General features: G+C 44.4%; 1 protein-coding gene across 3 annotated transcripts in view; it reads right to left on the bottom strand.

Annotated features, from left to right (window-relative positions):
- The window catches only part of dhx37 (DEAH (Asp-Glu-Ala-His) box polypeptide 37), a 60,094-nt gene extending 34,501 nt beyond the window's left edge, over positions 1 to 25,593 (bottom strand). Inside the window, exons 1-9 of one of the 3 annotated variants that reach the window (XM_072495856.1) lie at positions 25,534 to 25,593; positions 25,054 to 25,180; positions 20,223 to 20,392; positions 9,973 to 10,085; positions 8,577 to 8,949; positions 7,288 to 7,436; positions 5,637 to 5,729; positions 3,900 to 3,996; positions 1,220 to 1,333 (exon numbers count right to left, since the gene is read on the bottom strand). In XM_072495856.1, coding sequence (XP_072351957.1) covers positions 1,220 to 1,333; positions 3,900 to 3,996; positions 5,637 to 5,729; positions 7,288 to 7,436; positions 8,577 to 8,949; positions 9,973 to 10,085; positions 20,223 to 20,392; positions 25,054 to 25,165 — 1,221 coding nt within the window. In that variant the 5' untranslated portion in view covers positions 25,166 to 25,180; positions 25,534 to 25,593. Of the gene's footprint in view, positions 1 to 1,219; positions 1,334 to 3,899; positions 3,997 to 5,636; positions 5,730 to 7,287; positions 7,437 to 8,576; positions 8,950 to 9,972; positions 10,086 to 20,222; positions 20,393 to 25,053; positions 25,181 to 25,366; positions 25,442 to 25,507 lie in introns of those variants that run through there. The other 2 variants (XM_072495845.1, XM_072495834.1) reach the window with 2 other exon arrangements.
- Between the last annotated feature and the right edge of the window lie 2,021 nt (positions 25,594 to 27,614).

The raw sequence follows: 27,614 nt of genomic DNA, 5'->3' as shown, positions 1-27,614 counted from the left end.
GTCAGAAATCATTCGGACATCCCTAACAGGAATAGAGATTTATTCCCAGATCTTTGTTTTTGGTTCAGGAAGATAAAATTAATAATAATCTTTATTAGTGTCACAAGTAGGCTTACATTAACACTGCAATGAAGTTACTGTGAAAAGCCTCTAGTTGCCACATTCCAGCGCCTGTTCGGGTACACAGAGGGAGAATTCAGAATGTCCATTTCACCTAACAAGCACGTATTTTGGGACCACTGGGAGGAAATCAGACCACCGGGAGGAAACCCACGCAGACACGGGGAGAACGTGCAGACTCCGCACGGACAGTGACCCAAGCTGGGAATCAAACCCGAGTCCCTGGTGCTGTGAAGCAACAGTGCTAACCACTGTTTTTTAAAATTCATTTACACAATGTGGGCATCGCTGGTTAGGCCAGCATTTATTGCCCAATTCTAGTTGCCCTTCACAAGGTGGTGGTGAGTTGCCTTCTTGAACCTCTGCGGTCCTCGAGGTGTAGGTACACCCACCATACTGATAGGCAGGGAGTTCCAGGATTTTGCCCCAGTGACAGTGAAGAAGCGGCAATATATTTCCAAGTCAGGATGGTGAGTGACTTGGAGGGGAACCTCCAAGTGGTGGGGTTCCCAGGTATCTGCTGCTCTTGTCCTTCTAGAAGGTGTTGTCGAAGGAACCTTGGTGAGTTACCGCAGTGCATCTTGTAGATGGTACACACGGCTGCCACTGTTTGTCAGTGGTGTGGGTTTGAATGTTTGAGGAAGGGGCAGCAATCAAGTGGGCTGCTTTGTCCTGGATGGTACCGAGCTGCTTGAGTCTTGTGGGAGCTGCACTCATCCAGGCAAGTGAAAGTATTCCGTTACACTCCTAACTTGGTATAAGGTATTTTCCTTCATGTAGGGAAGTGCCTGGTATTTGCTTCCTATCACGTTATTACAGCTGAGATCAGTAACATTCAATGGGGAGGTCGGAAAGAGTGGTAAACACTAATTATGTTGTAATATTGCATTGTGCAGCATGGTGAACTTCTCTCTTGTTCTTTGACTTAAACATCTAAGTTGGAACTATCTCAGTGAATCCTCATTATTCCTCCTAGAAATATCCCAACTGGTGTATGGTTTTATTTTGGAAGTCCAGTGACTCAAAAATGTCACTATTGGTATATTACATTTAATGATGTCTAAACAAAATGCCAGTAACAGGCAGAAATAGTATTTACCTTCTCTCGCAGAGGAACAATACGAGATAGCAGGCCAATCAGGATGTCTGTATACACACTCCGTTCATGAGCTTCATCTATAATAACCACTTTGTATTTTGTGAGTAGAAAGTCCTGGGAGATTAAAAAACACTTTTCACCAAATAATTTCCAGTTAACTGCACCCAACATGGCCCAGGAAGATCAACAAAACTGATGAATAACCAAAGCTCAAATTTGGCTTTTCACAATAACTTCATTGAAGCCTACTTATATTATTGGCTGTGTACGACATTTTCCAGTTGTACATGGCAGATGGGAGTTTAATTTGGATAAGTGTGAGGTGATGCATTTTGGTAAATCAAATCAGGGCAGGACCCTGTTAGGGAGATGGGGAGAGTTACAGAACAAAGAGATCGAGGGGTACAGGTTCATAGCTCCATGAAGGTGGAGTTGCAGGTGGACAGGGTGGTCAAGAAGGCATTCAGTGTGCTAGGTTTTATTGGTCAGAATATTGAATACAGGCGTTGGACATCTTGTTGAAGTTGTACAAGACATTGGTAAGACCACACATGGAATACTGTGTTCAGTTCTGGCCACCCTATTATAGGAAGGATATTGTTAAACTAAAAAGAGTGCAATAGAGATTTACGAGGATGTTACCAGGACTTGATAGTTTGAGTTATAAGGAAAGGCTGGGACTTTTTTACCTGGAGCGTAGGAGGCCTAGGGTGATCTTATGGAGGTCTATAAAATAATGAGGGGCATAGATAAGGTAGATTGTCGACATCTTTTCCCAAAGGTCGATGAGTCTAGAACTAGAGGGCATAGGTTTAAGGTGAGAGGGGAGAGATACAAAAGAGACCAGAGGGGAAATTCTTTCACACAGAGGGTGGTGAGCATCTGGAGCGGGATGACAGAGGCAGTGGTAGAAGCGGGTACAATTTTTTCCTTTAAAAAGCAGTTAGACAGTTATATGGATAGAGTGGGCATAGAAGGATATGGGCCAAATGCAGGCAAGTGGGACTAGCTTAGTGACAGAAACTGGGCGGCATGGACAAGCTGGACCGAAGGGCCTGTTTCTATGCTGTAAACATCTATGACAGTTAGTTAACTGTATCATCACAGTTAGTTATATAGTGCACAGTTACCATTTAATTGCCAAATAACAGAATGTATGTAATTGAAAACCAGCCAACTATTAACAAATTATCAAAATTTAGGCAATTTGATGTATCGCTTACTCCTTCCAGTTCACCTAGCTGTTTACTTGTTTGTATTGGCAAAGCTTGCAATACAGCATTAAAGTGTAGTACATTACTAGAGTATCACATCAATGGATTTCAACTCTGTAGCTCTGGCTGCCTTTTTAAAAACATTTCTTGGAGCAATGGGGAGGGGGTGCTCTTTATTGGGCGTTACAAAGTACAATGTACTTTTGCAAACATTACCAATATATTAAGAACCTGCAATGAGTGTAATGTAGATAAAAGCAAATAACTGCAGATGCTAGAATCTGAAACAAAAACAGAAATTACTGTGCAATCTCAGAGGGTCTGACAGCTTAGAACATAGAACATACAGTGCAGAAGGAGGCCATTCAGCCCATCGAGTCTGCACCGACCCACTTTAAGCCCTCACTTCCACTCTATCCCCGTAACCCAATAACCCCTCCTAACCTTTTTGGACACTAAGGGCAACTTAGCATGTCCAATCCACCAAACCGCCACTGGGCTGTGAGGAAACTGGAGCACCCGAGTGAAGCCCATCTGTTGGTCCTCAGCTATTTCATTGTGGAAAAATAAATCCAACTTGGTCAACTGTGAACCATGAACCGATCACCTATAGCCCGTACCCACACAATTTTTATACCAGATTCTGGATGTTCTGCTAAATTAATAGGTTTATAGCCGAAGGACACAAAAATAAGTATAAAAGTCTCTGTCCTGACTTTGATGATTTAGTTCAAAGTGTCGTTCTTGGGGGTAACCTGTTACTGCACATTCGCTGTTACAATAATAATCTTAGTGCCACAAGTAGGCTTACATTAACACTGCAATGAAGTTACTATGAAAAGCCCCTAGTCGCCACACTCCGGTATCTGTTCGGGTACAGAGAGGGAGAATTCAGAATGTCCAATTTACCGAATATGCACATCCTTTGGGACTTGTGGGAGGAAACCAGAGCATCTGGAGGAAACCCACGCAGAATCGGGGAGAACGTGCAAACTCCGCACAGACAGTGACCCAGCGGGGAATCGAACCTGGGACCGCAGGCGCTGTGAAGCCACAGTGCTAACCACTGTGCTAACGTGCTGCCCTTTCTGCTGCGTTGACAAAGTGTCATCCAGACTCGAAACCCGAGCTCCTTTCGCTCTCCACAGATGCTGTTCGACCTGCTGAGATTGCTCAGTATTTTCTGTTCTTGTCGAGTGTAACTTAATTATATTCTGCGTGGCTGTGCATGATCCACAATTTTCTATGTATTACAACAATGTGTAGGCAAACAACTTCACACTATCCTACCAATACAACAACAGCTCTTGTCTGCATTATCCTGAACTCATATTAAAGCTAGCAATGCTTTTGGAGTAGTTACAGAAAAAACATCATGGAAAATAGTTTTTTGAAACATAATTGGTCCACTACAATCAATTACTTTTTGAACTCAACAAACATTCAATAAAAGGAGTCCAACTCACCCTCTGTACTTCCTTTAGAAGCACACCATCGGTCATAAATTTTATTTGTGTGTCTTCTGTTGCATTTCCTTCATATCGTATTTGATATGAAACTATCCTACAGATACAAGTGTAATATTCAGTATTGCTGAAGTACCAAGCAAAATCAGCTGCTTGTCAACAGATGACCCACACTGAAAAATCATGTGCGTATCAGATAAAAACATAACCGATGGGGAGAGAACTAAAACAAAAATTAGGTTAGTTAAAGCTACACCACTCTTACATAAAGCTTAGCAACTAGCATGACACTGAGTCTAGCAAAGGACTGGAGTGATGGTCTCTGCCCAGACAGAAGACCACTACAGAGAGCATCACCGCATTTCCAGTTTTAAAAATGACTAAAATTTACCCTTTGATAAGCAATTCTACCAGATGAAAAGCATAAACGCAACAAGATTACAATGAATAAACGATCAGTATCCCGATATCTTATTGTCCTGGCTACTAATGGACAAGGGCTCGGAGGTGTAGCCAGTTAAAATGGCTAACTCCCGATTTAGACTGGCTAACCTCAATTTAAAATGGCGAACGGAAAAGGCTGATGGGAAAAATCAGCCAACAGGACTAAAACAAGCAGCTGCAGGTAAAACTGTGTATTCGCCTCTGGGAAGGCCAGACAAGAATCGATACCTGCAGCCATCAGCATAACAAAACACCAGCCATCTGAATACTAATTAGCAATCCCCGGGAACAATGTGCAACAAATTAGACACACAAAGTCAACCCAGACTTTTCAGCGCCAACAGGAGCCTACACAAAGAGAGGTGAACGACCACCCCAAAACCGCCCACCGATCAAGGAATCGCTCCAGCATTGGAGAATATCGAACCAAGTGATTGGGACGAAGTCCAATCACTTGGAACCAGGTACAGGGTCCGCCCCGAAAGGCGGGAAGCCCCTGGGGACTATAAGAATAGAGTCCAAGTTCAAATCAACCCTTCTTCACCCCGCTGCAACCCCTGCTGCCTTCTGCAACAACCGCTCAAATCGCAAGTCTTACTTCAACGCTCGCTACGAGATAGGCGCTCCTAGCTATCGATCTGTACCAGCTTCGAATCCCGCAGGCTCAGAACCCATACGAAAGGCCATTTTGTTTCCCTGACCTGGTGGGCCATTTCCAAAGTTAAGTATTGGCCTGTTAGTTGTAGGAAGTAGCTTAGAAGAAGAATTTATGTATAAGTACTGATTACTAAATGTGCGTTGATTTAACTCTTACTAAGCGGTGTGTTGGATTATTGATCATTACTCGGACTTGAACCACGTGGCGGTATCAGAAAGATACCTGGCGACTCAAGAGCAAAGGTGATAGAACAAGAGCAATTAAACTAAGGCTAAAGTTAGCAGCAACAGAGGCCATATATGTTGCCTGTTTAATTGAACGCTGAGGACCTGAAGTTTCGCAGAGTGACATTTCTTTTTGGACAGTTGCTTCAATGATGGATGAACTCCAATCGGCACAGGAAAATCTGTTTGGATCATCAACATGAGATATACCCAGATTAATGCAAGGATGAATTTAAACTTTATATATGTCTCAAAAGCTCCTTCATCTGCATATATGTGGGTCACTTAGGCAAAATCCTGAACACTGCCTGACTAGTTGACCCCCCCCGATTCACCTCCCTGCACCACCCACCCAACGCCTATGACGTTAAGTGCGAGCATCATTCAGTTTCCATTCCGAAACATTTTTACCTGTGTGAAAGATTCATTTCTGTTGCAACTCGCTGGGACATGCTTATAGCTGCTACCCGCCTGGGCTCTGTTATGCCAATGATTCCATTTCCACTGTGGGCAAAGACCAGAGAGATGGTTATGGTTTTAATGCTTAAAGCATTACTTTCACACTTTAAATAATGTTTTTCTGAACAATAATTAGAAATAACCATGGACTGAATTCAGTGGCTAAACATTTGGACTGCTCAAAATAAAATGAGATTTCAGCTGCAAAAAGGGAGGCGGCTGGGTTGTTTTGAACTCGAGGCTAAACTTCATTAATTTTAATATTTATCAAGGGTAATCATGAAACCAAAGGTTTTTTTTGAATAAAGGCAATAGCCTAGACCATATTAAAAACAAGCAAATGAGCTATTTATTGATGCTCAGCCATAAGCAGATCAAAATATAACAAGTCTATTCAGTTAGGCGGCATGGCGGCACAGTGGTTAGCACTGCGGCCTCCACGGTGCCGAGGACTCAGGTCCGATCCCGGCCCCGGGTCATTGTGCGTGTCGAGTTTTCACATTCTCCCCATGTCTGTGTGGGTCTCACTCCCACAACCCGAAGATGTGCAGGGTGGGTGGATTGGCCACGTTAAATTGCAAAAAAAAAGTCTTGTCAGTTTATGTGATGACAAGTTATACTAGGAATAATGCAAAAATAGAACTAATCATGTGCCTGAAGATTTCCTTTACATAAAAAAAACCTTGCAACGCCTTTTATTTTAAACAATACTCATACAGTTGGTACAAAAAGAATGGGTAACAGAATCTCATCCACTCCAGCATTTGTAGGTAAACTCCAACATTAAATGCTATAATATAGAGAAATACAGTAGCATGGTGGTTTATGTTATTGGACGAGTAAACCCATAAAAACGTGGACGACTGATTTAGAGACATAAATACAAATCCCATTACGGCTATTGGGGAATTTAAATTTGATTAAATAAATCTGGAATAAAAAGCAAGGATTGCCTCACGGCGCCGAGGTCCCATGTTCAATCCCGGCCCTGGGTCACTGTCCGTGTGGAGTTTGCACATTCTCCCCGTGTTTGCATGGATCTCACTCCCACAACCCAAAACGATGTGCAGCGTAGGTGGTTTGGCCACACTAAACTGCCGCTTAATCAAAAAATAAAAATAAAATTGGATATTCTAAATTTTTTTAAAAAGCAAGAATCAGTTATAGGACCCTTCAAGGAAGGAAATCTGCCTTCTTTACCCAATCTGGCCTAGATATGACTCCCAATCCTCAGTAATGACTTAATAGCAAACCAACTCAATGGCGTTTAAAAAGGTAACTCATTCACACCTTTTCACGGGCAGTTCGGGATGGGCAATAAATATTAACCGTGCCAGTGACACATGTCCCATGAATAATTTTAAAAACTGTATTGGAGACTGACAACCATCTAAAAGAGTTTCTTATAAATCGCTAATGTATGCAGATTGCAGTGTAAAATTTGATGTTTGTACAGAAACAAAACATTTTTGATCAGTATGCAAAATGGGAAACACAGAATTTGCAAATATCTTATGCTAAATATGTTTTCTTAAAAAACACTGAATATATTTTAGACATCTTAGCATCTAGACGCTCCATTTTAAGCCCGAGTTTATTTTACCTGGCATATCCAGCTTCGTAGAGAAACTGGGGCACCTGTGTAGTTTTGCCACTGCCCGTCTCACCACAAACAACTACCACAGGGTTATGTTTAATGGCCTCCATGATAATTTGCTCTTCAGCTAGAATTGGTAACTTAAGACGAGCTTCCTGAAAGATAGAGAACATCTCCTATCAAGATGGTTAACTGACATAATTATAAAGACATGAGTAAATCGACATAAACAGGGATAGAAATGAGTCTCCTGAAATATTTTTAATAAATTGACGTTATTCATTGCACCCCTCTCCATTAATGACCATACTCAGGTGGCTTGTATCAAGTGTCGCTGAAATTCACTGCTAGACAGAAACTCCATGGGCAAATTTGTAGCTTTCTAATTCAGAGCTAAATTCTTCAGGTCACACTGCCTGGGTTCATTCAAATTTAGGTAGGCGCACGGCATAGGCAATGTTAAAATGTTAACAAGATTGAAGCGTATCATTGAGGTTGGTACCACTGGCAAACAGTATACTACCATAAATCCCTCTTTTTCAAACAATTTAACTTCATACAGTTCCATTTGATACTTGCAGCAATATCAAGATTAGAAATTCTTGTGGAAATACTTTTGAAAAAAGGCAGATAACATTAAAAAAATAAACATTCTGACCAATGTGTTACATTTCCACTGTCATAATTATTGGGGAACCCAAGTCAGACCATCACCTCAGTACATAAGAGTTTGTGCTGCTCCCATATTAATATCGTCATTAACAACCAATCTGCATTTTGTGTACACAAGATGGCAGCATGACATGATTTCTACCACCCACAGTATGAAATTGGTCATGGGGAAATTATAATAACATGAGAATTGCATTTTAAAAACACCAACACCAATCAATATTAATTGACAAGGCCCGGTGGCACAATGGATAACACTGCTGCCTCATAGCACCAGGGACCCGGGGTCAGTTCTGGCCTTGGGTGACTGTGTGTGGAGTTTGCACTTTCTCCTCTTGTCTGCGTGGGTTTCCTCTGGGTGCTCCGGTTTCCTTCCACAGGTCAAAGATGTGCAGGTTAGGTGGATTAGCCATGACCAATTGCCCCTTAGTGTCCAAAAGGTTAGATGGGGTTACTGGGTTATGGGGATAGGGTAGCGGCCTGACCCTTGCAGAGGGTCGGCGCAGACTCGAAGGGCCGAATGACCTCCTTCTGCACTGTAGGGATTGTATGATAACCCTAAAAAGAGACTGAATGTAAATTTTAAATGAAAAGAAATTTTACAGTTGACCACAATTGAGCACCTGAATATTTGGGCTTCTGTCCACTGGAATGAAAATAGCAGGTTCTGCAGAAGGTTGCGGCATCAGGTTTTGATTGTTTTTCTTATTAATGGACACCAATGCTGTTGCTTTCTCAGTCGTAGTCTCTGCACCACTTGAGTTCTGAATTTGTTCACTGTTGTTGACATTTTTCTCTTCTGCACTTGACTGTATGCTGTCACTTTTTGTATTCTCTGCTTCGTCTACTTGTTCTTCCTCATCCGAACTGTCTGAAGATGTACTAGTCTCAGACCCTGGTGCTTCCTCCACAACCTCAGAGTTTCTTCTGCGTCTTTTCCTATTGACTCCGCTAACACTACTGATTCGGCACTCACTGTTAACCTCCTGTCCAGACCTAAAATATAAAATGATGGCAAACCTTTCTATCAATTAAACAAAAAGGATACAGAATACAAATTAATACAGCATTTTTAAAGAGTAAAGGAAAATGTAAAACTGATAAAACGTCACCAGGTTAATAGCCATCCTGCATGGAAGGAATAGTTTTCAGCAACTGAATATATGATATATATTACATACTCCTCTTGAGATATCTTGGCCAAAAATGGTTCAAGGGAAAATACAGAAATATTTTTCCTCCAGTAAAATAGCCACCTCCCAAGTAGTATGAATATCCTTGGGTCTCCACCCTTTCTACTTTCATCCTCAAAATAAAAATGTTTCAATCACAACAGACACTCAAGCTCACACCAAAGTACAAACTGTGTGGCAAAAGTAAATGGCATTGCATTGTGATGGCTCTTGTCATCGCAGAACATGGAGCATATGACAAATGCTGCTTTCGTCAGTTTCTTTATACCTAACATTTCCCAAATTTGAAGCTTCCTTCAAACATTTCACGAAGATATACTCGCACAAGTTTGACAACAGATTGCAACTTAAGTTATAGGGTCATGGAGTTTGTAAATTTTAAAAAAGGACAAAATTGCTATTTTGAAATTTTAATATATTCTTGTCTAGATAAAGCATGATGAGCGGCACAGTGGTTAGCACTGCTGCCTCACAGCACCGAGACCCGGGTTTGATCCCGGTCACGGTCTGCGTGGAATGGAGTTTGCACATTGTGTCTGCGTTTGCGTGGGTCTCATCCCCACAAACTCAAAGATGTGCAAGGTAGGTGGACTGGCCATGCTAACCTGCGCCTTAATTGAAAAAAAAAATTAGAATTGGGTACTTTTATTATTATTTTTTTTTTTTTAAAAGCATGACGCACATGAACAACAACCTCCAGTTTTACAACCATCAGAACCTTTCTATAGTGCACTTGAGGGGAATGTAAGGCATTCAGTGCACATTCTAACCATGGAGCCGTAATTCATTAAACAATTCTCTGACGAAAGATAAGAAAATGACATACAGTTTCGGCTGGTACAAGCGCTTTCCGGTGCCAATTTTTGAGGTAGTGTAGAAAAGCTTCATTTCGGACTCGGAGACCTGGCATTCTGCCAATTTATTTAGAATATCTTTTCTCTACAATGGAAAATTGAAAAACGTTTGATTGCAACACAAAATATGTAAATTGTGTTAAGAAAGACAGATAAAACCTTATTGCCCTTCGTACTCTTTTCAATGCCTTGACCATCTCATTACTATCAGCAAGTGATCTCTGTAATGCTGTTTTTGAATTGTGTGCTTTATTATTAAGAAAAATATTCAACCATTTTATAAAACAGGATATTATTGGACAGTTCATTCAAGAACATTTTAAAAATAAACTTTGGGGCTAAACTTCTATAAATTTCCAATCTGTACCAAGACAAAGCTAGAGTGCACTTCCAATCATTTTCCAAACAGTCGCTTGGTAGCACTTATCTTGAGCATTGCTAAATACAAAAGACATGCCAGCAAGCTTTTTGCCTTGCATTCATCAGGTCAGATGCAAGAATGCCAAATTTCAAATGGAACAAGAATTTATACTGCATGAGAAAAGAGGTGCTGATTGGTTGCTTGGTTGCTCAGTCAGCTCTGATTGGTTGAGACATTGCCATGGTGAATGCAACAGGAAGCTATTGTACCCATGTTTATTATTCAAAACGTGTGCAACATCTGGCCACATTCCTTTTTCCTAGAGAGGGCAAGTTCTTACATATGAATATATGTAACTTGAACAACTGAATAGCCAGCCCGATTGATAATGGCGAATTGAGTAATGCTTAACACACTCAGGATTGTTCAGCAAATGTTGTCCAATCGTGGAACCACTTCTAACGTTAGACATTATGTTCAGAGATTTGCACGCATGGCTTGGTTGAGCACGGTCAATATTCTGCCAATTGTTAACAGCCGAAAGGATGTGCTGCTTGATGCGACCCACCAGTCATTGGGATGTATGACTCATGTACATTACATCATACCAATATTGAAATTCATAAACTATGTTACTCATTTTTGTGATAGGCAGAGTAGCTATTTGGCAGTGTCGGATTAGTGGAAAACACCATGCGTGCTGCTACTGCATATAGAGGGGAGCTGGTTTAGCTCAGTTGGCAGAACAGCTGATTTGTGATCCAAAGCAAGGTCAACAATGCGGGTTCAATTCCCGTACTGCCCGAGGTGTGGTGATCCTCAGGTTTAATCACCACCAGTCAGGGGAAAGCAGCCCACGGTCATCTGGGACTATGGTGACTTTACTTTTATTTTAATAGCAGAGTGAAACAACTAGCTTCACCTATTGCTCAGATGTTTGAGATACTTCACTCTTCCAGGGTAATTTGAGGTAGATGGGCATTTTTCTGAAAGTTGTGACCTTAGGTCCATTCATGAATATGTGCGATATATCACAAGCAATTATCTAATTGGAGTTGCCAGAATCCCGCAGGATATCTGTGATGCACCCTATTTTGGTGTCAAGCTTGCACGATGAGCAACTGGCTCGGGCCCTATTTACAAAATTGCCAGTGTTGTAATTCTTGGGGGTTGTAGGAATTCCAACGTGTAAAGTGACCAGTGAAGGCATGTTTGGGGTAGACTGTAGCAGAGATCCCATTCACAGATTTCTCAACCAGCACATTAAGGAAAGTGCGCTTGCTCCATTTCAACGGCGTATTTGAGCATGGGATGGAACACATGCAAATTCAAATATAGCAAACATATCATCTACGTATTGGAAATAGGAAAGGGATAAGAGTTAGGGGGGCATTCCATCAAAAATATCTTTCTCAGGACAGCACAGTGGCAGAGTGGTTAGCACTGCTGCCACACGGTGCCAAGTTCCCATGTTCAATTCCCAGCCCTGGGTCACTGTCTGTGTGGAGTTTGCACATTCTCCTTGTGTCTGCGTGGGTTTCACTCCCACAATCCTAAAGATATGCAGGATAGGTGGATTAACCATGCTAAATTGGTCCTTAATTGGAACAAACAAAGAATTGGGCATTTTAAATTTGTAAAAAAAAACTTTCTTTACCATGGAAACTAATGAAAACATTAGCGATGACTGGCGGGAATTCCAGAGGGAAATCCATGGGCATATAATGTCATTAAAACAGAATTCAAGTTGGTAAGTTCATTAGTTCAATGAATAGATTCAGAACATAGTGGTGCAGATGGATGCCATATTAGAATGACACTGCACAAATGTCTGTGGCTTCCTTGAGACGCACATTATTGAATAGGCTAGCGATATCGAACAAGCACATAGGCATAACATTGTTGTCGCTATACAGGCTGCGTATAGTCTTTGGGAAAGTGATGGATATGGGTGGCACGGCAGCACAGTGGTTAGCACTGTTGCTTCACAGCACCAGAGTCCCAGGTTCGATTCCCAGCTTGGGTCACTGTCTGTGCGGACTCTGCACGTTCTCCCCGTGTCTGCATGGGTTTCCGCCCAGAAGACATGCCGTTAGGTAATTTGGACATTCTGAATTCTCCCTCTGTACCGAAACAGGCACCGGAGAGTTGCGACTCGGGGATTTTCACCTTAACTTCATTGCAGTGTTAATATAAGCCTACTTGTGACAATAATAAAGATTATTATTATTCAATCCTACACCATTGGTTGTAGCAACTCATTCAACCATTTGGCCAATTCCAGAATTAGTCACAGATAGGGCGTAATGGGACGTCGCTTTTGAGAGTCTTGGGAAACCAATAGATACGCGGGTATAGTGAAACATGAGGACAAATCCTATCATATACACCACAATGCAGCTCTTTATTATGCAAGTCTAACAAACGTATATGAAACTGGTTTTCAAGCAGGGGTATGCAGTCATGCTTGGCAGCGGTCCAATGGATACAAATTTATATCCATCATTAAGAAGTGTGAGTTTTGTCAAAATAGTCATGGTTGTTATTCCAGCCCTTTGTTCGACTTGCAAATCTGTATAATTAAAAAAAAAAATTAATTTAGAGTACCCAATTATTCTTTTCCCAACTAAGGGGCAATTTAGCGTGGCCAATTCACCTACCCTGACATCCTTTTGGGTTGTGGGAGTGAGATCCAAGCAGACACGGGGAGAATGTGCAAACTGCACACGGACAGTGACCCGGGCCTGGGATCGAACCTGGGTCCTCAGCGCCATGAGGCAGCAATGCTAACAAGTAAGCCACCGTTCCGCTCCAAATATGTCTAATAAAAGCAAAATACTGCGAATGCTGGGAGATGTGAAGTAAAAGCAGAAAGCTAGAAAAACTCAAAATAGTTCCAAAGTAGAGTCTTATTGGACTCAAACGTTAACTGTTTCTTTCTCCACAAATGCTGCCAGATAGGCTAAGTTTCACTAGAATGTTTTGTTTTTGTTGCAAATATGTATATCTTTGTTGGCCTTGAGGCCTCACAATGCCACCAGACATTCGCATTGCCTGTTAAAATCAGACAAGTCAATGGCTATCTGCAATAGGCAGCTGCTAGATCAGCAATGCACAGTTTCAAAGGCTCACTGTTTTCATTGAACACTGGTTTCACAAGGACACAAGAAATAGGCACAGGAGTAGACCCATGGCCCATCTGTCATGGCTGATCTTGGGTTTCAACTACACTTTTAATAAATATAAATTTAGAGTACCCAATTCTTTTCTTTCCAATTAAGGGGCAATTTAGCATGGCAATCCATCTACACTGCACATCTTTGGGTTGTGGGGGTTGAGACCCACACAGACACGGAGAGAATGTTCAAGCTCCACACAGACAGTGGCCCGGGGATGGGATCGAACTTGGGTCCTCAGCGTCGTGAGGCAGCAGTGCTAATCACTGCGCCATCGTGCTGCCCCAGGGTTTCAACTACCCTTTATCCCTGGATTCCGTGAGATATCAAAAATGTCTCCATCCCAGCCTTAAATGTATTCAACTATGGTACATTCACAACCCTCTGGGATAGAGGATATCAAAGGTTCAAAACCTTTTGAATGAAGTAATTTCTCCCCACCTCAATCCTAAACGATCAGGCCCTTAGTCTGATGCTGTGTTTTAGATTATTTTTTAAATTAATTCATGGGATGTGAGCGTTGCTGGTTGGCCCAGCATTCATGGCAGCACAGTGGTTGGCACTGTTGCTTTACAGCGCCAGGGACCCGGGTTCGATTCCCAGCTTGGGTCACAGTATGTACAGAAACTGCACGTTCTCCCCGTCTGCGTGGGTTTCCTTGGGGTGCTCCGGTTTCCTCCCACAAGTCCCAAAAGACGTGCTTGTTAGGTGAATTGGACAATCTGAATTCTCCCTCAGTGTACCCAAACAGACGTCAGAGAGTGGTGACTAGGGGATTTTCACAGTAAATTCATTGTAGTGTAAATGTAAGCCTACTTATGACACCAATAAAGATTATTGCCCATCCTGGAGGGCACTTAAGAGTCAACAAGAGTCACATGTAGACCAGACCAGGTGAGGACGACAGATTTCCTTCCCTAAAGGACATTAGTGGACCAGATGGGTTTTTACGTCAATTGACAATGGTTTCATGGTCATCTTTAGACTTTTAATTCCAGATTTCTTTCTTGAATTCAAATTTCATCATCTGCCATGGCGGAATTCAAACCAGGGACACCAGAGCATGACTCTGGGTCTTGGGATTACTAGTCCAGCGACAGTACCACTAAGCCACTGCCTCCCCCATTCCCCGATCAGCAGAAACAATCTCCCAGCATCTATTCTATCAAGCCCTTTAAGAATCCACCAACATTAGCATAAACAATCTACCATCAAAACCATGCACAATTAAAGTGATACCAGTGTTAAAATCCCTTATTTAAACTGGGCTTTGCCTATACATATCAGGTTTTAAAAAAAAAAAATTTTTTTTTTTTTTTTAATTCTCCTTTTTCACATTTTCTCCCACATTTACACCCATCAACAATAAACATTAATCAGCAAGATATGTCAATCCCCATAATAACAACGATCCCATCCGCCTACCAACCCCCAAACCTCAGCCCACCTTTACATAAACAAATAACAAAAAGGAATCAGGGATTACCCATAGTCATCCTTAATCTACACAGCCCCCCTCCCCCCCCACCCCACCCCCCCAACTAATGTTCGATGTTATCCAGTTCTTGAAAGTGCATAATAAATAGTGCCCATGACTTGTAGAACCCCTCCGAGGTTCCCCTCAGTTCGAACTTAACCTTCTCAAGGGTCAAGTATTCCAACAGGTCCCCCCGCCAAGCCAGGGCAATGGGTGGAGAGACTGCTCTCCATCCCAGCAGGATCCGCCTTCGGGCGATCAACGAGGCGAAGGTTATGATATCTGCCTCCGCTCCCGTTTCCAACCCTGGCTGGTCCGACACCCCGAATATGGCCTCCTGGGGACCCGGGTTCAGTTTCACACGCACCACCTTGGAAATTACCCTAAACACCCCATTCCAGTACTCCCCTAGCTTTGGACAGGACCAAAACACATGAACGTGATTTGCGGGCCCCCTCCCGCAACGCTCACACACATCCTCTACTCCTTCAAAAAATCGGCTCATCCTCGCCCTCGTGAGGTGCGCTCTATATACCACCGTCAGCTGTATCAGCCCCAACCTCGCACATGAGGTGGAAGCATTCACTCTCTGGAGCACCTCACACCAGACCCCGTCCTCTATAAACTCTCCCAGCTCTTCCTCCCACTTTATTAGAACATAGAACAATACAGCGCAGTACAGGCCCTTCGGCCCACGATGTTGCACCGAAACAAAAGCCATCTAACCTACACTATACCATTATCATCCATATGTTTATCCAATAAACTTTTAAATGCCCTCAATGTTGGCGAGTTCACTACTGTAGCAGGTAGGGCATTCCACGGCCTCACTACTCTTTGCGTAAAGAACCTACCTCTGACCTCTATCCTATATCTATTACCCCTCAGTTTAAAGTTATGTCCCCTCGTGCCAGCCATTTCCATCCGCGGGAGAAGGCTCTCACTGTCCACCCTATCCAACCCCCTAACTTTGCTTTGATCCCTTCCAGTGGTGCCTTATCCTCTTCCAGAATAGCTCCCTTCTCCAGTCCCCTTATCGTCAACACCTCCTCCAGCAATGTGGAAGCCGGTTCCTCTGGGAAGCTCTGTATCTCCTTCCTGGCAAAATCCCGAACCTGCATGTACCTAAACACTTCTCCCTGCTCTAGCCCATACTTCGCTTCCAGCTCCCTCAATCCTGCAAACCGACCCCGAAGAAACAAATCTTTTAGCGTCTTAATCCCCTTCTCTTCCCATTTCCGAAAACTTCCATCCCACCTCCCTGGCTCAAATCTGTGGTTCCCCCGAATCGGCATTTCCCTTGACCCTAAACCCAACCCGAAGTATTGGCGAAACTGCCTCCAGATTTTCAACGAAGCTATTATTACCGGACTCCCTGAATATTTCCCCGGAGCTATCGGGAGGGGCGCTGTTGCAAGTGCCTTCAGCCCCGACCCTCTGCACAAACTCTCCTCCATTCTGACCCACTGAGAATCCACCCCTCTGACCCAGCTCCGCACTTTCTCCACATTCGCCGCCCAGTATTAGTACAACAAGTTCGGGAGACCCAAACCCCCTGCCTGCCTTCCCCTCTGTAGCAGCACCTTTCTCACTCTGGCCACCTTCCCATCCCATATGAATGAGATAATCCTTCCCTCAATCTCTCTGAAAAAAGACTTTGGCAGGAAAATCGGTAGGCATTGAAAAATAAACAGGAATCGCGGCAACACATTCATTTTAACCGCCAGTACCCGACCTGCCAGTGACAGAGGAAGGCCGTCCCACCTTGCCAGATTGGCTTTCACTCTCCCCACCCAACTAGTGATGTTGTACCTGCGAAGCCTCCCCCACTCCCGGGCAACCTGCACCCCCAGATACCTAAAATGAGTCCCTGCTCTACGGAATGGCAGCCCCCCCACCCCTGCCCCCACCCCCGGCCGAGACACCACAAAGTACTCACTCTTGTCCAGGTTCAACTTGTACCCCGAGAAAGACCCAAATACCCGCAGTAGCTCCAATATTCCTCCTATCGACGCACTCGGCTCCGACACATACAGCAGCAAGTCGTCGGCACCCTATGCTCTATCCCCCCCTCCGCACTATTCCTTTCCATGCTCTCGAACTTCTCAATGCGATGGCCAGCGGCTCAATCGCAAGTGCAAACAGCAGGGGGGCATAGGACATCCCTGTCTCATCCCACGGTGGAGAGAGAAATATCTTGAACTGATATTATTTGTGCGGACACTCGCCTTCGGTTCCTTATATAATAGCTTTACCCAAAACCTTGGTCCAATCCCAAACCGCTCCAGCACTGCCATCAGGTACCCCCATTCTACCCGATCAAACGCCTTCTCGGCGTCCAATGCCACAACTACCTCTGTTTCCTTTCTTTCCGCCGGTGCCATAACAACGTTCAAAACCCTCCTAATGTTCGAAAACGGCTGCCTCCCTTTCACGAACCCCGTCTGATCCTCCTCTATTGCCTTCGGAAGGCACTCCTCCAGCCTACCCGCCAGTACCTTCGCCAACACTTTTACGTCCACATTCAGAAGTGATATAGGCCGATACGACCCACACTCCGTCGGATCCTTATCTTTTTTTCGTAACAGGGAAATCGTGCCTGCCCCAAGGTTTGCGGCAACACCCCCTTTCCCTATCGCCTCCTCAAACATCCCCACCATCAGGGGTGCCAACCTATCCTTAAATTTTTTATAATATTCCACCGGAAACCCATCCGGCCCTGCCACCTTCCCCGACTGCATCCTCCCAATCACATCCTTTATCTCCTGCTCCACTATTGCTCCTTCTAATGTAGCCCTGTCCCCCTCCCCTAGCCTCGGGTACTCCAACCCATCGAGAAATTCCTGCATCTCACGGTCTCGGGAATAGCCCCAAACACCTTCCTCGCGAATCCCACATCGTCCCAATTGGGACCGTATACACTTAACAGCGCCACTAATCTCCCCTCCAATGCCCGTCACAATCACATATCTACCCCCCTGATCTGCCACCACCTTCTCCACCTGGAAGCGTACCCTTTTGCTGACCAGCACCGCTACCTCTCGAGCCCTTCCTTCAAATCTGGAGTGAAACACTTGGCTAACCCAGCCCTTTTTAAGTCTCACCTGGTCCTTCACCCTCAAGTGAGTCTCCTGCAGCATTGCTACATCGGCTTTCAAACTTTTAAGATGTGCAAACACCCTTGACCTCTTGACCGGACCTCCTATCCCTCTCACATTCCACGTGATTATCCTTACTGGGGGTCTCTCACCCCCCCCCCCCCGCCACCTTTCTTATCCACCATCACCATACCACCGGGCCCTGCCCCATAAGCCTGACCCGCCCCTGTCCATTGTTAACATCAAACCCCTTCCCCCCCCCCTCCCAAGAACCCCCCCACAAAAACATCCCCCAACATCCCTCCCTCCACCCACTCTTGCTCGCCTCGTAGGCCCATTGAAGCCTGCTATCCAGGCTCCAACGTCCGCAGTCCTCCTCTCACCTCACCCCCGTTCACTAACTGACTCTAGTTAGCTAGCGCGGGTGGCTCCCCCCGCCAATACCTCTCGCCCCCTTCCGCCCAGTCCCAGAGAAAGAAACACCAAAACAAACACACCAATCCAACCCCTACAATTCATTAACATAACATTTAACCGTCGCAACACAGAACGCCATTAACTTGAACTCTGTAACAATGCAAAGAGAAGTAAATTTCAAATTTCAATACAAATCAGTAAAAAGAAAGTTGTAACATTTGTACATTTTCCAGCCGCTCAAACACAGTCCAGTCTTTCTTCCAGTTCCGCTCTTCACGTCTGTCCCAAGCCTTCTGCCCTCACGAACGCCTCAGCCGCCTCAAAATAAAAGTCTTTGGCTTTATGTTACTCTCAACTTCGCCGGGTACACCACACCAAATCGCACCCCCTTCTTGTACAAAGCCGCCTTCACTCGCCCAAAAGCCGCTTGTCTTTTTGCCAACTCCACCGTCCAGTCCTGGTAGATCCGAACCGCAATACCATCCCACAGCACCTCACGCTTCGCCCAGCTTTATACTTTCTCCTTCATGCAAAACTTATGGAAGCTGATAATTACTGCCCTTGGCGGCTCGTGCACTTTGGGCTTCAGCCTTAATGACCGATGAGCTCGGTCTAGCTCGTACAGGGTGGGGTTCTCACCCTCCCCCATCAGCTCCGCCAACTTCTTAGCGAAGTATTGTGTTGGCCTTGGGCCCTCTGTCCCTTCGGGCAAGCCCACAATTCTCAAATTGTGCCGCCTTGAGCGGTTTTCCAAGTCTTCCAGCTTTGCTCGGAGCCCTCTGTTAACCTCCACCACCCTCCGCAGCTCGTCCCCCATCGAGGTGACCTGGTCGCTGTGTCGTGTCACGGCCTCCTCCACCTCCTTCATCTTCTCGCCCTGCTCTCTCACCTCGGCCAATGCCTTTGCCACCTCCACCCTGATCGGGCCGATTGCCTCCTCCAACAATGACCTCACCACGACCACCATCTCTTTCCTCAGGATCTCCATGTGCCTCACCAAACGTTTTTCCAGCTCCACCACCATCACCTCGGTCATCTTCTCCACCGTAAGTAGTGCGGTCCCGCCTTACAGTTCGGCTTCCGCCATCCTGTCAACACTTTTGCTTTTGCTCGTCTTCTCCTTCGGCGGCGAACCCACGTTTCCTCCTTTCTTTGACGCTGCTTTTTGCATCTTTTAGCGGCTTATTGTTTTTTATCTTCTTTCCTATCTCCTCTCTCCCCCTTCACCCTCCTGTCCTTCATCAATCTGACATTCTTTTTTGAGAAAAAAAAACTTTTACCAAACTTCCATACATCATCTTTCTTTCTCCTCTACATTCACCTGGGACCAGGCCTTCTTCTTCCTAGGTGGGAGCCATCCGACGTGGAGCAGTCTCCCTACATGGCGCTCGGGCCTGCCGCCACGGCCTCCTCGTAGCTCCGCCCCCGCAGCTCTGACCTGCCGCGCCCGGCGCCTCCGCCGCCCGACACCCACGCGGGGTTCTTCGCCGGCTTTTAAACCGGCCCCGCTGGCTGCTCGTGGCGGCCCCAAAGGCCGACAATAGTCGGGGAGTGCGTGGGGTCTCGGGGATTTCCCCAAAATCGCCGCGAATCGCGGCCACCGGCGGGAGCTCTTTTTTTTGCGGCCGCCCTGCTTGCCCACCCCACCGGAAGTCATACCCATCAGTTTTAATAAGTGAGCCTCATAGTTCACCTGAATTTTCTTCTCTTTCTGTTCTAGTATTTTTTCCAGCTGTTTCCTCTGCTTCTTAGTCAGAGGTTGCTTCGATTTTCTCACAACTTCGTTCACTTTTTTTCTTTTTGCCCTTGTTGCTGGTAGAACCAATGCATTACTCTCATCAACACCTTTTAGTGTAACTCCATCTGGAACAGAGCAAGTGATTTAAAAATTCATTAAAATTTGTTCAACATCAAGAGAAATCAAGCAGTCATTTCCACACCCCACCACTCTCTGGAGCCCACTGGTTAGTGAACTCTTTGTTGAGGGAAATAAAGAGTTATTTCCCTCAACACAGGGAGTAGCATGGTGGCACAGTGAGTTAGCCCTGATGCCTCACTGTGACATGGTCCCAGGTTTGATCCCGGCTCTGGGTCACTGTCCGTGTGGAGTTTGCACATTCTCCCCGTGTTTGCGTGAGTTTTGCCCCCACAACCCAAAGATGCCACAGTAGGTGGATTGGCCATGCTAAATTGCCCCTTAATAATTGGAAAAATGAATTGTGTACACTAAATTTCTTTTTTAAAAACCACAGTGGTTAGCACTGCTGTCTCAGTGCCAGGGACCCGAGCTCAATTCTGGCTTTGGTTGACTGTCTATGTGGAGTTTGCACTTTCTCCCAGTGTGTGCGTGGGTTTCCTCTGGATGTTCCGGTTTCCTCCCACAGTCCAAAGACGTGCAGGTTAGGTAGATTAACGTTGCTAAATTGCCTCAGAGAGACCAGGGATGTGCAGGTTAGGTTACAGGGTTGGGTGGCGGTGAAGTGGACCTGGGTAGAGTGCTGTCAGAGGGCGGGTGCAGACGTGATGGGCCAAATGGCCTCCTGCACTGTAGGGATTCTATGAAGACTGTAATGGAGATACAGAGTACAGCCAGGGATTATCTGCAAAATAAAACAGATTTCAACATTTACCTTTTGTGACTCAATATGTATGGAAATTGTATTTATTACCTGAATAGAGTTGTGCCATGCGATTTCCAAGCTATTCTTTCTAGCATACACAACATTACAATTCTTGGTTCAGTGTTCTTTTAAATTATTGCAGCCAAGAGTGACAAAGAGTATTCGACCACCCACTTGTTTTTTCCCCACATTTATGAAATTAAATGAAATTCACACATCCCATATGGTAACTACTCACGACCTTGATATTTAGAGAATGTCGAGTATAAATTTAATAGAGATGCATAATATTATGGAGGGCCTAGATACAGTGCATAAGAAAACCTATTTCCCTCAACAAAGTTTACTAACCAGTGGGCTCCAGGGAGTGGTGGGGTATGGAAATGACTGCTTGAAAGGGTGGTAGAAGCATTCAATTTTTGCATTCAAAAAAAAAATCTGGATATGCATTTGCAGTTCTGGAACTTTGCAGGAGTACGGACCAAGAGCTGGAGAGCCGGATTGCTCTTTTTCAAAAGGCACAGACATGATGAGCTGAATGGAACATAGGACTCAGGAGGAGAAGGCCATTCAGCCATTCGGACCTGCTCCATCACTCAATAAGATCATGGCTGATCTGGTTGTGGTCTCAGCTCCAACTTTTCCGTCCCCCATAATCCTTGACTCCTTGTCCAACAAAAATCTGTCTAACTCTGCCCTATAAATTCAATGACCTGGCCTCCACTGTTTTCTGGGGAAGAAAATTTCACTAACAAACCTCAGAGAAAATAAATTATCCTCATCTCAAGGGGGAAACCTCTTATTCTTAAACTGTGTCCCTAGCTCTAGTCTCCCCCCACAAGTGGAACATTCTCCCGGTACCTATCCTAACAAGTTCCCTCAGGATCTTGGATGTTTTAATAAAATCACCTCTCAATTCTTCTAAACTCCAATGAATACACACACACACACAATCTGTCCAATGTTTCTTCACAAGATAAGCTTTCATCCGAGGAATGAGTCAAGTGAACCTTCTCTGAACTGCTTTGAATGCAATGATACATTTTTTTCAAAAAAGGAGACCAAAACTGCATACAGTATTCCAGATGTGGTCTTACCAATGCCCTGGACAGCCGCAGTAAAACGTCCCGACTTTTAATATTCCATTGCCGTTGCACTAAACACCTACATTCCATTTGCCTTCCTAATCATTTGCATACTAACTTTATGCAATTCATGTACCAAAACACCCAGCTCTCTCTGTCCTACCAAATTCTGCAACCTCTCTCCATTTAAATAGTATACTGCTTTCCATTCTTCGTGCCAAAGTGGACAAGTTCACATGTTCCCATATTATACACCATCTGCCAAATCTTTGCCCACTCACTCAACCTGTCTTTGCAGACTCTCTGCCTCCTTCATTGACTACCCGGTCTACACCTCCAGCTGCCTTGGGAAAGTGGGCAGCATAACCAAGGATCCCTCCCACCCGGGTTATTCTCTCTTCCTACCTCTTACATCAGGCAGAAGATACAGAAGTCTGACAACACGTACCAACAGATCCAAAAACAGTTTCTTCCCCACTGTTACCAGACTCCTGAATGGCCCTCTTACAGAGAGTTGATCTCTCTACATTTTCTCTACAGTTGCAGCACTATATTCCATATGCTTCACCCGATGTCTATGTAGTTACATTGTGTATTTATTGTATGTCCTATGTTTTTCATGTATGGAACGATCTGCCTGGATTGCACGCAGAACAATACTTTTCACTGTTACTCGGTACGCATGGCAACTTACTTTCCTACCTATATTGGTGTAACTGGCAAATTTAGCTACCATTCATTTGGCCCCGTCATTCAAATCATTTTTTAAGGGCACATACAGCGCAGATAAGGCTCTTTAGCCCATCAAGTCTGCACCGACAATAACTACCCCTGAACTCACGCTAATCCCATTTACCACCACTTGTCCCATAGCCTTGAATGTGATGGTGTTTCAAGTGCTTATCCAAGTGCTTTTTAAAGATTGTGAGGTTTCCAGACTGCATTGCCTTCCCAGGCAGTGCATTCCAGATTCTCACCACCTCCGAGTGAAAATTATTTTTCTCAAATCCCCTGTCCCCTCCCCTAAAACTATGCCCCCTTGTGATTGACCCCTGAACCAAGGGGAACAGCTGCTTCCTTTTTACCCTGTCCAAATCCCTCAATCTTATAAACCTCATTCATATCCCCCCCAAGCCTTCTCTGCTCGAAAGAAAACAATCCAAGCCTGCCCAGTCTCTCCTTATAGCTTTGTTGCTCCATCCCAGGCAACATCCAGTGAATCTCCTCTTTACTCCCTCCAGTGCAATCACCTCCTTCCTATAGTGAGGTGACCAGAACTACACACGGTACTCCAGCTGTGGTCTAACCAATGCGCTGTACAACTCCAACATAACTTCCTTGCTCTTATATGTTATGCCATGACTGATAAAGGAATTTCCTACATACCTTATCTACCCTATTCACTTGCTCTGCCGCCTTCAGGGAACTGTGAACAAGTACCACAAGCTCCATCTGTTCCTCTGAGCTTCCGGGTGTCCAGCCATGCACTACATACTCCCTTGTCCTGTTTCTTCTTCCAAAGTGCATCACCTTGCACTTATCAGGATTAAATACCACCTGCCACTGCTCTGCCAAGCTGACCAACCCATCGATATCTTCCTGTATCCTACCACCCTCTTGTTAGCATTTATGTCTAATAGTTTTACCAGTACATTTTCTCTAGTGATGGTGATTGTTTTACTCCTTCCTCCCGTTCAGCTGTTGATTTTCAAGTATTTTTGGGAAGTTTAAGTATTCTGCAATGAAGACAGACCTGTTCAATGCCTCTACCATTTCCTTGTTTTCCATTATCAATTCACCAAACTCACTCACTAGCAGACCAACAATAACTTTAGTTGCTCTTTTCCTATTTAAATACTTGTAGAATCTCTTACTATCTGTTTTTATATTACCGGTTTATTCTCAACTTTTCCTTTTTTTTGTCATTCCTTGCTGGTTCTTAAAATCTGGCCAATCTTCTGACCTATCACTAACTGTTGCAGATTTGTACAGCATTTCTCTCAATTTGATGCTATCCTTAACTTCATTCAGCCATGGATAATGAATCTCTCACACTTGGATAAACCTTAGCTAAGAATTATTAAATATCTCCTTAAAAGTCTACCAATTCACTTCAGCTAAATCTGCTTACATACTCTTATAATTACCTTTATTCAGGTGTAAAACACTAGTTTTCGATCACAGTTCACACCTTCAAACTGAACATGAAACTCTATCATGCTATGATCACTGTCCTTTAGAGGATCTTTTGCCATGAGGTTATTGATTACCCTGACTCATTGCTCATTACTAGGTCCAGAATAGTCGGTTCCCTGGTTGGCTGTAAATGTATGGCTCGAAGAAATCATCATACACTCTATGAATTCATTTTCCAGGCTCCCTTTGCTGATGATTTGCCCAATATACATGCAGATTAAAGTCACCCATGATTATTGCAGATTTGCCTCCTTCTGTGCCACCAATTTTATATGTTTCTATAATCAGATTACACCCATACTTTTACTATGGTGAGATTGGATAAATTTGGTTCATCATAGAATAAGTGCTGGAAATAGTCTCTATTGATATGACTAGAAGCACGGTGATAGAAATATTGAAATGCACCAGTTTACCTTATTCTCAGGATCCAGAACTTAATGTACCTAACATATTTGACAACAAATTAAAGAGGGTCAAACCAACTAAAATGATTTTTTTTGAGGCAGCAGACTGCAGTGAGATTTAATTCTGTTACTCCATTTTTTCCACACGGGCTACAGATCATATTGAAAGCATTGAGACAAAGGATAGGGTTGAGTAAGTCTATTTTTATGCACACCTTCCAGTTCAATCTCAACTTTAACCTCATTGCTGGATTGTTCTGAAGACTTTTCCACACTCTTGACCTGAAGTCGTGCTTTCCAGTTGTGTCTTTTCCGCAATCTACCCATTCTCAAATCGCCAACCTGCAACAGAGCCATAAACACCTGATAACTGGAGGGGAAACAGGGCAATGGAGGATGAAAAAGAGGGATGGGGTGGGGGGCATTTTCAGGAGCCAAAGGGGGTAACTACATTGGGGAGGGGGGCTTAGTAGGTGCATTCACAGGGAGAAGCAGGGGGCAATTGCAGGGCAAAGTAGGCGCATTTACAAGAACAAATTGCAGGTGGTGTAGAGGAACTCGCAGGTGAACAAGTGGCATTCACAGGGAGGGGGGAGGGGGGGGGGTGAAGTTCGCAGTCGATTTGACCCCAGGAATCCCCCGTCCGGTCCAGTTGTGGAGCTAACTCACAGCCTTTTCCTCGATCACCGGCTCACCTCCCAATCTCAGGGTTCGCTCATGTCACACGCATGCCTCCACCGGAAGTGTCCGCGGGCACCTTGCAAAATGATTCCGGCTGGAATCCAGCGCCGCGGGAAGAGTTCCAGCACAAGCAGGGCCAACCGGGCCAACAAATCATTTGCAATCTGCTCCGATCGAAGAAGACATTCGGTCAATGGAGGGCTTAAGCATTATTGCACAACTGTACAATTTGAAGACGTCTGTTAATAACAGAATGAATGGGCACCTTTCACCAGATAAAACTAGGTTCAGCCTCCTCTACTTTAGATTCTTAGAAATTTCAATAACTTGGTGTCAATATTCTTCACAAGCAACACCACCAAAAACAAATTAACTGGCTATTATTCTTATTTGCCATTGATGGCACTAGCTAAGGTGAAGTTGCCTATACGGGACAATGTAGTAACTGCGGTTAAAAAAAATAATTAATTGGATGCAAGGTACCTAGATATATGTGTCATATAAAGGTGAGTTCTTTACTTTTCAGACCAAGCCTATCTGATGATATGTGAACTATCATCTATGTGTATGTGGTAGGCTATATTAGGGGTATCGCGGTACCTAGGTGGGATGTACCTTATACTGTAGTATGAGTGGTAGAACCTGCCTGCTGGTTCCGCCCAGCAGGCAGAGCATAACAGTCTGTGTTTCACCCACAGCAGTCATTCTGTATCGGAGCTGCTGGGGTAACTACTTGTTCATTAAAGCCTTCAATTGGACTACAATCTAGCTTCAGTAGTGATTGATCGTGCATCAGTATATAACATGATTACCAAACCGTATGTAAACTTTAGTGCCTGTACATATAGATTAAGTATTTTAGCATCTGACCACAGGTGGTGTGGCAGGAGAGTGTTACTGGAAGACACCACATGGTGAGACAGGATGTATTCTCCTGGACAGCACAGAGACACAGATGGAGAATCTGGACAGCAAGCACAGTCGCAGATCGAGCAGCTCCTGAGTCAACGGTGATTAACAATAGTCAATCGTAGTTGTTTGTACTTAGCAGTAATATCCAACTGTAATCTTAGTAAACATCATAGAACTAAGCAGGGAGTTGAATGTTATTGGGGATTGGTGAAATGTGGAGGCCTCAAATGTGGCTGATCAAATTGAGGCCTCAATTTGATCAGCCATGATCTTATTGAATGGCAGAGCAGGCTCATGGGGCTGAATGGCCTCCTCCTGCTCCTAATTCATATGTTTGTATGCAAATGAAATTCAGTTTCTAGTTAGCTGCCGTGAAGTTATCAGATTGTCCCAAAACCCAAACAGTTTGTTATTGTCATTTTCCCACCTGGGGATATGGACTCCCTTTTATTTGCTGTTTTTTTTTTGTTGAAAACTCACTCATGTGTTCCGATGAGCTTTCTGACTGCAATATCTGAACAACTTTGAGTTTAATATATTGCTGTTTATGTGGAAAAGCACTTCTTTGCTGTAGAATCAGAGAAAAATTGACTGAAAGCAAGGGATATTGGAGGAGTGACCACAGGCGGGTTTTAAGGAACATCTTACAGGAAGTGAGAGAGAGACTTCGAGAGGGGCTTTCACAATGGAGAGCCTCCAATAGTGGAATGAAGGGGATTAGGGGGATGCACAATTGGCCAGAGTCAGAGCAACATGAAGTACTGCAAAGGTGGTGGAGACTCGATGTTAGAGATAGGGAGGAAGGAGGTCATGGTGGATTTAAAGAGGAAGATGAGAATTTGAAATTGGAGCATTGTGGATAGCACAATTGCTTCACAGCTCCAGGGTCCCAGGTTCGATTCCGGCTTGGGTCACTGTCTGTGCGGAGTCTGCACATCCTTCCCGTGTATGCGTGGGTTTCCTCCGGGTCCACAGTCCAAAGATGTGCAGGTTTGGTGGATTGGCCATGATAAATTGCCCTTAGTGTCCAAAATTGCCCTTAGTGTTGGGTGGGGTTACTGGGTTATGGTGATAGGGTGGAGGTGTTGACCTTGGGTAGGGTGCTCTTTCCAAGAGCCGGTGCAGACTCGATGGGCCGAATGGCCTCCTTCTGCACTGTAAATTCTATGATCTATAAACCATT

This window comes from Scyliorhinus torazame, chromosome 1 (genome assembly GCF_047496885.1).
Source record: "Scyliorhinus torazame isolate Kashiwa2021f chromosome 1, sScyTor2.1, whole genome shotgun sequence".
Taxonomy (NCBI): domain Eukaryota; kingdom Metazoa; phylum Chordata; class Chondrichthyes; order Carcharhiniformes; family Scyliorhinidae; genus Scyliorhinus; species Scyliorhinus torazame.
Note: the sequence above shows the minus strand (reverse complement) of the source record. Positions and strands in the feature narration are given on the sequence as shown.